We start from the raw sequence: 13,123 nt of genomic DNA, 5'->3' as shown, positions 1-13,123 counted from the left end.
CACTGATTATCATCATCTCAATACTGGTAAATTCAGTAACTGTCCTTTCATGCTACTAGTCTATGTTTACGCCATAGCAGTTGTGGATAACACGAGTGATCAACCAATATGTCAATACTCACCATGTCCTCTACCGTATTTCCAATCACAGCAATTTCACATAAACGCTGCCAACAGCACAACAATCCCAGAATGCAGAACAATAACCAATGAAGTGATAAGAACAGAAATTAGATGCAGCAGCATAATAGCAGCAACAGGTGGCTCACGTAGTCTTCACATATTATTACCATGGCAAGGCAAAGTGCGTAAACATAAGGGCTCGCGATATAAGTGCCCAACTCTGCAGATTCATCAGGCTACTAACCAGCAGAACGTAAATCCATAACACTACCAGTCCAGTAATAACAGCGCCACCGACAGAAAAGGATTATCCAGTCTCGTACGAGCCATACATAGCAGCAGAGCAAAAACTTCCGGCGCGTGGATTAGGAGCACCAGATTACCTCTTGAGGTTGAGGAGAACCACCGTGATGGCTGCAGTGGCGGCGGCTCCAGCGGCTGCGGCTGCGGCCACCTTCCCGTGAGGCGCCGCCAGCCCTTCCTTGGCCGAGGGAGCGGCAGCAGCCTCCTCCTTGTCTGCGGCAGCGGCGGCGGCGGAGGCCTTGAGGGCCTTGATCTCCTCCTCGAGTGCGAGCTTCTCCTGGTGCGCGGTGGCCAGGTCCCCGCCGGCGCCCCGGGGGCGGTCGGCGTCGCGGTCGGAGCTGTCGAGGAGGCCCTGGAGGCGCTTGACCTCGGCGCGCAGCCCCGCGGCCTCGCCCTCGGCCTTGGCGGCGGCGCGGTCGGCGGCGGCGATGTCCTCGCGGGCCCCGGTCACCAGCGCCTCGAGGCGGGCGGCCTCCGCGGAGAGGAAGCCGTTCTCGTGGCGCACCTCGGCCAGCTTCTCCTCCAGGTCGCGCTTGGCCGCGCGGAGCGCGTCCATCTCCTCCGGGTCGTAGGCCTTGGCGTGGCCCTCGCCGTTGGTGAGCGCCGGGCCGAAGCCGAAGCCGAAGTCCGCCGCGGCCGCCGTCGGGGACACGAAGGTCTCCTCGCCGTTCTCCATCTCGCCCGCCGAAACCCTCGCCGCTTCCTCCCTCCCCCTCTCTCTCTCTCTCTGTCTCTGTCTATGTCGCGCCGCGTGTGCCGTGCGCTGGATGCGAGGGTGGAGAGGAGCTCGAGAGGGAGGGCCGCCTCGGCGCATATATCCTGGGCCGGAAATGCGATCCCCAATGTTCCGATCGGACGGTTGAGAAACGCCCTAACCGATCGGACAGCTGACGGTGTGCGGCGCATGGAAAAGCCAGGGTTGCGGGGTTTTTTTTTTTATAGAAGGGTTGCGTTGTGTCCACGGGGGAAAAGCAGAGGAGGGCGGCTCGGCTGGATTCCATCTCCCCACTCGGCCACTCCCCACCCCATCGCCGCGGATCCACTGCGCCGCGGCGAGGACGACGGCGAGGCGATCCCGGCCCTGTGCACCAGGGGCGCGATGGTAAGATCCGCGGTTCGCTTCCTGTGATTCGTTGGCTGTGTGGCGATCTCGGCCTGTAGCGCGCGCTTAAATCTTAGGGTTCTTAGGTGTTTTCGGCGATCTGTGGGTTGTTGACTGGTTGGCTCGGTTGGCCTTGTATGCTGCGTCTTCCAGTGTTGACGTGGTGCGGTTGCTTTGATGTCTTGGCCGGTGGGTGGTGTGTCGGGCAGATTGAGCTGATGCTGGTTTTGGTAGGCCGAGGAAGCCTGTGTAGTACGTATGGCAAGTGCTCGCAGTATAGGCAGAACGGTGGATATATCTGAGCTCCTGTGATTTTGCTTGCTACTCCGATTAGGAAGTGAGTGAGGAGCCGACAAGGGTTTGTCGGCGCGCTAATTTCGGCGTCGAGTTATCCATAGGGGCCATACTTGTTTGCTTGTCAGCATGTATTTTTGTCAAGCGAGTGAAGGGGCGGTAAATTGACGGTTACAACACGAGTCCCATTGGCTGGCCTCCTGTGATTTTGCTTGCTACTTCGAATAGGAAGTGAGTAAGGAGCAGACAAGGATTTGTCGGCATGCTAATTTAGGCATTGAGTTCTCCTTAGGGGCCATACTTGTTTGCTTGTTGGCGTGTATTTTTGTCAAGCGAATGAAGGGGCGGCAAATTGATGGTCACAGCACCACCTGGGACTGCTTTGTGTTCCTGGAACCCAATTGGCTGGCCTAGAAGTGCATCGCAGCATCTTGATTCCGGCAGTGTTGTTTGTGCCACCAGTGGCACTTCGTCTGATAATACACGCGGATTTCTTCATAGGAATCAGCTCTTCAATTTACTGTTTTCGGACAAAGTATATATACTGTTGAAATTTGCATGCAAGCTTAATCCCATGTGGAATCTAGACCAGCTGGGTGCATTGGTATGTTTTAATTGTGGTACTGTTATATTCGTCTAATACATACCATCTATTGAAACCGATATTTTTCTTGGTAGGCTGACCATGACCCAGAGTTGGAGGCCATTAGGCAGAGGCGAATGCAAGAGCTAATGGGACAGCGTGGTGGTGCGGTAAGTTACTTAAGTGCATGGTGGAAGTTGAATCTGTACTGAAAAAAAGTGCATTTTCTTGATTAACTGACTGGAATGTAATGATTAACTTCATAATTATAGGCAAGCCCACAAAATGCAGGGCAACAAAAGGCTCAGGAAGATGCAAAGCAGTATGGTCTTATTATCCACCATATTCCCATGATTATCTTATCCTCCATCTTACGCTATGTCATGTGAAGCTTTAGGAGACACTGAGCTGACTTTGTATCTCAAACTCAACCAGGGAAGCTGAGGAACGCCGGCAGATGATGCTTGCTCAGATACTGTCTTCTGAAGCTAGAGAAAGAAGTAAGTTCTCTGTTAATGCCATTTCTGTTGTGTATGATGGTTGTTTTTTTATTTACAGCCAAATAATTCGAGCCAGAGTACTTGCTTTTCTTAACAACTGAGAGGTTCAATTACTTAACAGTCTACCACTAAGCAATATGGAAAACGTTTAGGTGTTTCAGAAAATTTCCTGCGGTTCTTCAAGTAGTTTTCTTTTAGGGAGTAAATATTCTAATTAGAGATGACGCCAGGCTGGGAAATAAGCATGAGTCTGCTCTTTGAAGTGGCATAATTTAAGCGGAAAATGTAATTTAATACATCTGTACTCTGTAAAATTGGCAGTCTCCCGCATAGCTTTGGTCAAGCCTGATAAAGCAAGAGGAGTGGAGGATGTTCTGCTGAGAGCTGCACAAACTGGTGGAATATCTGAAAAGGTAATACCATAATAGATATGTAGCACATTTCTCTCGTATATCAACATATTTGGTAGAACTTGCTTGTAACAACATTGCATTTGCTTGTCTGCAGGTGTCTGAAGAAAGGCTTATCTCACTTCTGGAGCAAATCAACACCCACACAAGCAAACAAACCAAAGTGACGGTGCGTACATCATTACTTGTTGTGCCTTGTATCGATTCTTAACATAAGACATATAGTTGCATAAAGAGAGTTCATTACATTCAAGAAAATCTACTTTGCTTGCACAGTAGTGGGTTTAGGCTTAAGCTTCATTAGAATTCCATATCGTGCGAGGTGCAAAGTTCTCTTCATCTGAAAACTATCCAACTAAAATGCAGTCAGCTTTATCCCCCTTTGCCGTCCATGCTAACTCTTGTATGTTCAACAGATTCAGAGGCGTCGCTTTGACGACGATGACTAGTTGGTAAGCTTGATGTACTAGCGAATGGGTGCAGTAGCGTCTGTTGCTTGATTCAACAACCGTCAGAACCTGACAAACTATTTGATTGGTCTTGGGTTGTATATGATCTGGATATTATTTGGTGGGGTTTTTCATTGATAACTGTTGGATGCGTCACTTCTACCCCTGAAACTCTCTGCGAAACCTTTGAGTTGTGGTCGATTTATCAAGTTCTATCAGATAATGTTAGTCTGTACGAGTTCCTCCTGTGAAATGTGATGTCTGTCTCAGCTTTCTCCTAAGTTCTTCATGTGCAATGTGATGTCTGCCACTCAGTGATTACATGGTCCTACTACGCCTGTGAAATGTGATGCCTACTTCGGCTTGCTACTACATTAAGTGGATTGCATTATTTTCCGTCATTGACAATGTGAGATATCGTTGATAGAGTCAAGTTCCCGTCTGCATCACTCCTGTTTATGCGTCCATATACCCACATGCCCTGTATTGACCTTTTAGTATTTAATCGAAGGTTTAATGTAAGGAAAATAAGTGCAATCCAAGAACAGAAAAGGCAGGTAGGTTTGGTGATGCAAAATATTCTTATCGGGTTTTTCATGTGCATTTTCATCCCAACGTCCTTTGCGCCGTAGCAGCTTGGAACCAGATTTGAATCCAAGCACACTCTAGTTGCAAACTGCCAAAAGTTTGAGTATCCAGGGAATTTGAAACCAAAAACACTATGATTGCAACACTCCAATTCCAGCACGATTCTTGCGATATGATAACATGGTCAGAACGCACGCCAGCATCTAACTATAGAGCACCACAAGGAGCAGCACACCAAATGTGCATAGAAGGCACGCATGGTTTCTTCAGTTGTCAGATAGGCAATGAAACTGAGAAGCGCCGGCCTAGAGCCTCATCTTGTTTAGTTACTACAAGAAATCGAGAGTAACATACGCTTAATTTTTCTCGAAAACAACTCACATTTGCCATTTTCAGAATTCAGAGGGTAACACAAAACTGCTGCTGCCAGCTGATATACAAACTGCAGAGTAAACTACTGTACCTTAAGGACAGGACATGGTAAGGCAAACCGTTGGGTTCTGTGCCTAATGGAGAAACAGAACCTACTGATGGAGGGTCATGAATCTGGAAACACAAATTACACTGCTACGGTATGAAAGCACGGACATGGCAGGGACTAGCTCAAGCACCTAGTAAAAAATCAAATCTCTAATGCATAATTATTTCTCAATCTCAGTTTGCACCACTGGATTCAGTTCTTACTACCAAATTCCAACAAATTCAGTAGTAGCACTGTTTGCAGATAACCAGAGTTCAGCAACCAAGATACCAAGAGGGCCAGACATTTCAGAAGGATAAAAAGATAACTTCAGTTCTAGATAGATTTCATCAGTATGCCAAAGCAGCAACTTCAGTTCTTACAACCAACGGGCCAACAAAGCGTTGGCAATCACCCAGCACAGGTGCTACTACTGCTACCACTACTTGCGGATAGATAGATAAGCAGAGTCAACAGTACAGATGCAGATGCAGAAACCAACTGCACGCCGTCAGTCTAGGAGGAGGTGAACTTGGTGACGGCCTTGGTGCCCTCGGAGACGGCGTGCTTGGCGAGCTCCCCGGGGAGGACGAGGCGGACGGAGGTCTGGATCTCCCTGGAGGTGATGGTGGGCTTCTTGTTGTACCTCGCGAGCTTGGCCGACTCGCCGGCGAGCTTCTCGAAGATGTCGTTGATGAAGGAGTTCATGATGGACATGGCCTTGGAGGAGATGCCGATGTCGGGGTGCACCTGCTTCAGCACCTTGAAGATGTAGATCTTGTACGTCTCCACGCCCTTCTTGGCCTTGCTGCCCTTCTTCCTGCCCCGGGTCTTGGCCTCGCCGCCGGCCTCCTTGGACGCCGTCTTGCCCGCCGGCAGCCGCTTCTCGGCCTTGGGCTTCTTCCCCGCGGGGGTCTTCTCCGCCGCCTTCTCGACCTTGTTCTCGGCCGCCGGCTTCTTGTCTGCCTTGGGGGCCATGGCTGCTGCTTCGGGTGGGGTTGGGGGCTGCGGTGGTGTGGGTTGTGTGAGTTTGCTGGAAGGGAAAGGTAGGGACTGAGATGGTGTGGGGAAAGGAGCGGGGTGGGGGTTGGGTTTTATAGGGGAGGAGAGGTGGGCGCTGATTGGTGGAGGGATGAGTGCCCCGGATCGATGACGTGGACACACTCCCCAACTGCAAAGCGAGCATTCTTGCTGGAACCAGAGCATGCCCTCTGGACGGGCCGGGCTTGACAAAGCCCGAATCAAGAATCCCAAACCCGTATTCGGCCCGGCCTGAAACATTTGAACAGTACACTTCTTATTTACAGTAATTACTTTCAGTTTATTTAAATATAGTACTATACCGGTTTTTAAATTAAAACAATTATTTAAAACTCATTCGGCCTCTGTTCAGGCTTCGGACGAAAAGGTCGAGCCCATGCCTAGACCAGATGCCAGGCTTTCGGGTCAGGCTTGTCAGGGCGGGCTGCTCATGAATAGGCTTACGGAAAACGGATAGGATGCCAATTGAATAGTGTTCTTCCACGTGGGTGCTAGTCCGCAAGGTCTACAACAATTCTCGAACCTTTGGTCCGTCGTCAGGAACATACAGCTAAATAGTGCTATCCCGGATGTTTTCTCATGGAGGTGGAGTTCGACTGGACAGTACATGGCGCAATCAACCTACAAAATGCTATGCTAGGGCATGATTCGTTTGCCCACTGCTCACTATATCTGAAAAAGCTTGGTGCCGCTTAAATGCAAAATCCGCTCACTATATCTGAAAAAGCTTGGTGCCGCTTAAATGCAAAATCTTCATGTGACTTGCTATTCAATACCGACTCTGGACCTCCGACCATCGATTCCGGCATGGGCTACAAAATGCTACCTCCAATTGCTTCACTTGCTGCAGGAAGAGGATACTCCCGGCCACATACTTATGCAATGTGTTTATGCACGACATGTGTGGCAAGCATATTTCACTACATTAGTTGTCCATGTCGGCATCCCCAAAGCGGAGGACAACCTGGAGGAGTGGTGGCATCGTGCGGGCCAAGCTTTGCTGAAACCAATCAGAAAGAGTTTTGATTCACTAGTTATTCTTATCGCTTGGAGCTTGTGGAAGCAAAGAAAGAGCGAGGATGTTTGGGAATGTGACGCGGCAACATAATATCCCTCAATTTGTAAACCACATTCTTGATGAGGTTCGGGCTTGGAGATCGGCAGGAGCTAGGTGTTTTTTTAAATCTTTATGAGACAGAAGCCCATAATATTCTAGTGGGTGCGGATGATTGCCGTTAGCTTAGCTTGTTTTGCCTCCGTCATTTCTTGTAACATATTCTCTGCATTCTATAAAATTATGGTACGTAATTTGTGAACTCTTGAAAATAGTCTTCTTTCCATTACCGTTTTCATAAAAATAGATACAAATGCGAATACGAATGTTATAGGATACAAATACAGAGCAGGTGCTACTTGAATATGGACATATATCAGAAGTTTACTCGATTAGGAACGGATACACATAATAGCAACATATTCGTTAAAGAGAATAAGTTAATAGCTACGTGACGCGAAATAATCAACTTGCGACATACAAAATAAGTCAATGGGAGACAGGTTTATAATAAATACCACTATAATGCATAATAATTTCTAGGTTTTAGACCTTTCGTGGAACAGGTTCGTAAAGGGGGAAATAATGTTTGACCGAGGCGGCCCGAGGGCAACCTAGTGCCGCCGCCTTCCGGTCGGGACCCCCATACCACCAGTGATGCTTCCATGTGCTCCCCTCGAGAACACTATGGTCTGGTTACGGCCTCGTCCGCCCCTCGAGCGCCGGTTCACCGAATCCCTGACATGTCGATGTAGATCGGATCGAGAAAGTTTAGTGTGGGAGTTCGAGCCCTACACTCTCGCTCTGGCACACACACAAACACATGGTACTTGCTACCTAGGTACGTGACACCGTCTCAGACTTGGTCTCCTCTCTCTCTTTCACACACACACACAAACACACACACACACAAACACACACTCTCCCTAGCTCGGATTAATCTGACTCCCTCTTTGTCTCTCCGGGCATCCTCTCTTACATAGAGGCATCAACCGATCTCCCTCTATATTCAGGTCTCTCTCCCACACACATTGATCCATTTGCCTCTCTGGTTAGGTCTCTCTCACACAGACACCCTCTATTCCTCTGCCCATCTAGTAGGCCTATCTCTCTATCTCTCTGCCGCGTGCGCACACGCACACACTCGCCCCTTCTATATCGATCTCGCACTCCTATGCTCCCTCCCTCTATCGATATCTCTCGCATCCGATCCCTCCCCTCTCTCTTTATGTAGGTCATCCCTCTACATATATGAGACCTCTCTTTCACACACATTGACACATATCCGCTTTATCTATCTATCACGCATGGAGACATCCTCTCACACACACGTACACTCACCACTCTCTATTGCACACACCATATCTCTCTAGGTCGATGTCTCCCCCACTCGCACGCATGTACTTTAGGTGGAGTCCGTATACAAAGAGAAAAGGCGCACTAAAAGGATCGGTATGGCCGACTAGAGGAGGGTGAATAGGCGACTAACCATTTTTAACTTTGTTTGCAAATTTTAGGCTCAACAATAAATTAGGTTGTCTAGATATGCAACTAGGTGGACAACCTATATGACAAGCACAACAAACAACACAAGCAAGCAAGAGTAAACACAAGGTAATAGTTTGCACAAAGTAAAGGGTAGAAGTAACTGCAAGTGGAGATGATGGAGACGAGGATGTGTTTCTGAAGTTCCCTTCTTTGGGGGAGGCACAATGCTCCCAAGCATCCCAAGGACTCACCCTACTCTCCTCACGCCCTCCCACAATACAAGATGCCGTGAATCCACTGGCGGCGACCTTGAAGGCGACAACCGGGACCTTTACAATCAAGGTTGGGGCAATCTCCACAACTAAATTGTAGGCTCCTAGCGCCACCACGAAGCTTCACCACAATGGAACGTGGCTCTGCGGTAACCTCTTCCTTCTTGGGTGCCCAAACACCCAACAATAACAAGTGCATGAAGATGAAAGAGTCAGGGCAACGCAAATTGGTTTGGTAGAAATGTAGATCGGGTGAATATCCTCAAATCCCCAAAGTATTGAAGAGTTTGGGTGGATGGGGATGGAGATATTGAGCTTTTTCTGGTTTGGCAATGGCGGGTAAAAGCTTGAGGGAGATTAGGGATAGGAGGTGGAAGAAGGGAGGTATTTATACCCCTCAAGTGTAAAAAGCCGCAACCTCGGGTACCCGAACTAAAGGGGTCCGAGCACCCGGACATAATAGCCGGGGAGAACGCAGAGGGCGGCTACTCGGGAGGCAAGACCCCGGGCACCCATACTGTCTAGAGACGGGGCACTAGCTTCGAGCACCCGAAGGTCTAGGGACCCAGGGCACCCGGACACGGCAGAGGCAGAGGCAAACCTCTCTGGTGCCAAAGGGCACCCGGACCACAAAGGACCTGAGCACCCAGTCCTCTGGGTGGGGCTCCAACACTTGAGAAAAACCCTTTCGAAGTCTGAAATAATTAGAGAAAATTGTATATGGAATTTAATTGAGTTCTCCAACTACCTAATCTCTGCAACCCCTCTTAATAGTGAGGATTTCCTATGGCTCAAAAAGTAACCAAAAAACTTTGTGAGACTATGAAGAACTTGTCTTTTTCCCTTTTTAAATAGATGAGGTTATCGAAGTCCGTAGACCAAATAGATAAGCCAATGTCATGAGATAAGCTTGTAACCGACCTTAGTTCTCGCAAATAATATTGTGATCAACACCAAAATCGTAACTGAGTGACAATTGCACTTTCAATCTCCCACATGGGAAAACATATAATGGAGTGAAAACTATATTGTCATGCAGTACTATTAATGTAGGAAGTGAAGGAAATATGCCCTAGAGGCAATAATAAAGTTGTTATTAATATTTCCTTATATCATGATAAAATATCTAGGGACAATTCCATTTATCCCCCTAACTTGAGCCACCACCTGGCATTTGCCCCTAATTTTCAGGTATGCTAAAAAATACCCCTCTTCCGTCAAGTCACCTTACAGAAATGCCCTTGCCGTCCGGTCAAAGGGGCTTGACCGTCTGGTGAATAGTAACATGGGGAACAGTAAATTTGAAAAAAAAATAGCAAAAAAATCAAAAAAATCTGAAATTTTGTGGGATCGAAGATACTTAAGGGCGCAAGGTGTGTGCGAATTTTCGCGTTGTTTGGACATTCTAGGAACTCGTAGGAAAGGAAAAAATTTAAATCTATACGCTGTGAACAGTAAATTCAAAAAAAATAGCAAGAAAATTTTAAAATATGATTTTTTTGGCATCAAAGAGGCTTGGGTGCGCAAGGCGCTTGCAATTTTTTGTGATCAAATGACATGCGAGGTGCTCTAGAAAAAAAGCAAAATAGTGCATTTTTTTCAAAGTTTTCTGCGCCAAATTTTGTTTTTTCTCCTCGAGCTCCTACAGTGTCGGAACGCAAAAAAAAAATCACGCACCTTGCGCACCCCAGCCTCTTTGATGCCAAAAAATTTCATATTTTTTTGAATTTTCTTGCTATTGTTTTTTGAATTTACTGCTCACAGCGTACATTTTAAAGTTTTTCGTGTGACACGAGCTACTGGAATGTCCAAACGGTGCCAAAATTTGCACGCGCCTTGCTCCCTTGAGTATCTTCGATCCCCCAAAATTTCAGATTTTTTTGATTTTTTTTGCTATTTTTTGCGAATTTACTGTTCACCATTTACTATTCACCAGACGGTCAAACCCCTTTGACCGGACGGTAACGGCACAGAAGGGCATTTCTGTAAGGTGACTTGACGGAAGAGGGGTATTTTTGAGCATACCTGAAAATTAGGGGCAAATGCCAGGTGGTGGCTCAAGTTAGGGGGATAAATGGAATTGTCCCAAATATCTATTATTCATATTAGAATTGTATTAACCGGAACTTGATACATGTGTGGATACATAGACAAAACAGTGTCCCTAGTAAGCCTCTACTAGACTAGCTCGTTAATCAAAGATGGTTAAGTTTCCTAACCATAGACATGTGTTGTCATTTGATGAACGGGATCACATCATTAGGACAATGATGTGATGGACAAGACCCACCCGTTAGCTTAGCATAATGATCGTTAAGTTTTATTTCTACTGCTTTCTTCATGACTTATACATATTCCTTTGACTATGAGATTATGCAACTCCCGAATACCGGAGGAACTCCTTGTGTGCTATCAAACGTCACAACGTAACTGGGTGATTATAAAGATGCTCTACAGGTGTCTCCGAAGGTGTTTGTTGAGTTGGCATAGATCGAGATTAGGATTTGTCACTCCGTGTATCTGAGAGGTATCTCTGGGCCCTCTCGGTAATGCACATCACTATAAGCCTTGCAAGCAATGTGACTAATGAGTTAGTTACGGGATGATGCATTACGGAATGAGTAAAGAGACTTGCTGGTAACGAGATTGAACTAGGTATGAGGATACCAACGATCGAATCTCGGGCAAGTAACATACCGATGACAAAGGGAACAACGTATGTTGTTATGCGGTTTGACCGATAAAGATCTTCGTAGAATATGTAGGAGCCAATATGAGCATCCAGGTTCCGCTATTGGTTATTGTCCGGAGATGTGTCTCGGTCATGTCTACATAGTTCTCAAACCCGTAGGGTCTGCACGCTTAACGTTCGATGACGATTTGTATTATGAGTTATCTGATTTGATGACCGAAGTTTGTTCGGAGTCCCGGATGAGATCACGGACATGACGTGGAGTCTCAAAATGGTCGAGAGGTAAAGATTCATATATTGGAAGGTTATATACGGACATCGGAATGGTTCTGATAAGGTTCGGGGATTTATAGGAGTACCGGGAGGCTATCGGAACCCTCGAGGAAGTTAATGGGCCTTATTGGGCTTTAGTGGAGAGAGGGAAGAAGGGCCACGAGCCCATGAGGTGGCGCGCGCCTCCCCCCTGCCCAAACCAAATTGGACAAGGGGTGGGGGCGCGGCCCCCCCTTTCCTTCTCCCTCTCCCTCCTTTCCCCTTTCCCCTCTGCGTAAGATGGAAGGAGGGGGCCCCGAATCCTACTAGGTTTGGAGTCCTAGTAGGACTCCCCCCATGGCGCGCCTCCCCCTTGTCCTAGTTTGACAAAGCTCGACTTGTCGCAAAAGGTTTTCGACAAAGTTCAAGATGTTGACTACGATGAGATTTTCTCACTCGTAGTGATGCTTAAGTCTGTCCGAATCATGTTAGCAATTGCCACATTTTATGAAATCTGGCAAATGGATGTCAAAACTACATTCCTTAATGGATTTCTTAAAGAAGAGTTGTATATGATGCAACCAAAAGGTTTTTGTCGATCCTAAAGGTGCTAACAAAGTGTGCAAGCTCCAGCGATCCATCTATGGACTGGTGCAAGCATCTCGGAGTTGGAATATACATTTTGATGAGGTGATCAAAGCATATGGTTTTATACAGACTTATGGTGAAGCCTGTATTTACAAGAAAGTGAGTGGGAGCTCTGTAGCATTTCTGATATTATATATGGATGACATATTGTTGATTGGAAATGATATAGAATTTCTGGATAGCATAAAAGGATTCTTGAATAAGAATTTTTCAATAAAAGACCTCGGTAAAGCTACTTATGTATCGGGCATCAAGATCTATAGAGATAGATCGAGACGCTCAATAGGACTTTCACGAAGCATACACCTTGACAATATTTTGAAGGAGTTCAAAATGGATCAGTCAAAGAAGGAGTTCTAGCCTGTATTGTAACGTGTGAAGTTGAGTAAGACTCAAAGCCCGACCACGGCAGAAGATAGAAAGAGAATGAAAGTCATTCCCTATGCCTCAGCCATAGGTTTTATAAAGTATGCCATGCTATGTACCAGACCTATTGTGTGCCTTGCCATGAGTTTGGGAAGGGGGTACGATAGTGATCCAGGAGTGGATCACTGCACAGCGGTCAAAGTTATCCTTAGTTACCTAAGAGGACTAAGGACATATTTCTCGGTTATGGAGGTGATGAAGAGTTCGTCGTAAATAGTTACGTTGATGTAAGCTTTTATACCGATCTAGATGACTCTGAGTCTCAATCTGGATACATATTGAAAGTGAGAGCTGCTACCTCTTGAGCATGCGTTGGTTTTCCCTTGAAGAGGAAAGGGTGATGCAGCAAAGTAGCGTAAGTATTTCCCTCAGTTTTTGAGAACCAAGGTATCAATCCAGTAGGAGGCTACACGCAAATCCCTCGTACATGCACAAACA

General features: G+C 46.9%; 3 protein-coding genes across 3 annotated transcripts; 1 reads left to right on the top strand and 2 right to left on the bottom strand.

The window, feature by feature from the left end:
• Positions 1-265: 265 nt before the first annotated feature.
• Positions 266-1,209, bottom strand: LOC109781482 (uncharacterized). The gene has a single exon (XM_020340084.4). The coding sequence runs from the start codon at positions 1,100-1,102 to the stop codon at positions 503-505; it is 600 nt and encodes a 199-aa protein (XP_020195673.1). The 5' UTR covers positions 1,103-1,209; the 3' UTR covers positions 266-502.
• A 106-nt stretch (positions 1,210-1,315) lies between these two features.
• Positions 1,316-4,045, top strand: LOC109781480 (uncharacterized). Its single transcript, XM_020340083.3, has 7 exons — positions 1,316-1,528; positions 2,501-2,575; positions 2,678-2,727; positions 2,841-2,905; positions 3,227-3,318; positions 3,413-3,484; positions 3,732-4,045. The coding sequence occupies exons 1-7, from the start codon at positions 1,331-1,333 to the stop codon at positions 3,762-3,764; spliced, it is 585 nt and encodes a 194-aa protein (XP_020195672.3). The 5' UTR covers positions 1,316-1,330; the 3' UTR covers positions 3,765-4,045.
• A 1,073-nt stretch (positions 4,046-5,118) lies between these two features.
• On the bottom strand, positions 5,119-5,885 carry LOC109781479 (histone H2B.2). Its single transcript, XM_020340082.4, has one exon. It carries the CDS (start codon positions 5,788-5,790, stop codon positions 5,329-5,331), a length of 462 nt encoding a protein of 153 aa, XP_020195671.1. The 5' UTR covers positions 5,791-5,885; the 3' UTR covers positions 5,119-5,328.
• Between the last annotated feature and the right edge of the window lie 7,238 nt (positions 5,886-13,123).

Source organism: Aegilops tauschii, chromosome 1 (assembly GCF_002575655.3).
Source record: "Aegilops tauschii subsp. strangulata cultivar AL8/78 chromosome 1, Aet v6.0, whole genome shotgun sequence".
Taxonomy (NCBI): domain Eukaryota; kingdom Viridiplantae; phylum Streptophyta; class Magnoliopsida; order Poales; family Poaceae; genus Aegilops; species Aegilops tauschii.
This window is presented reverse-complemented; position numbering and strand designations above follow the sequence as displayed.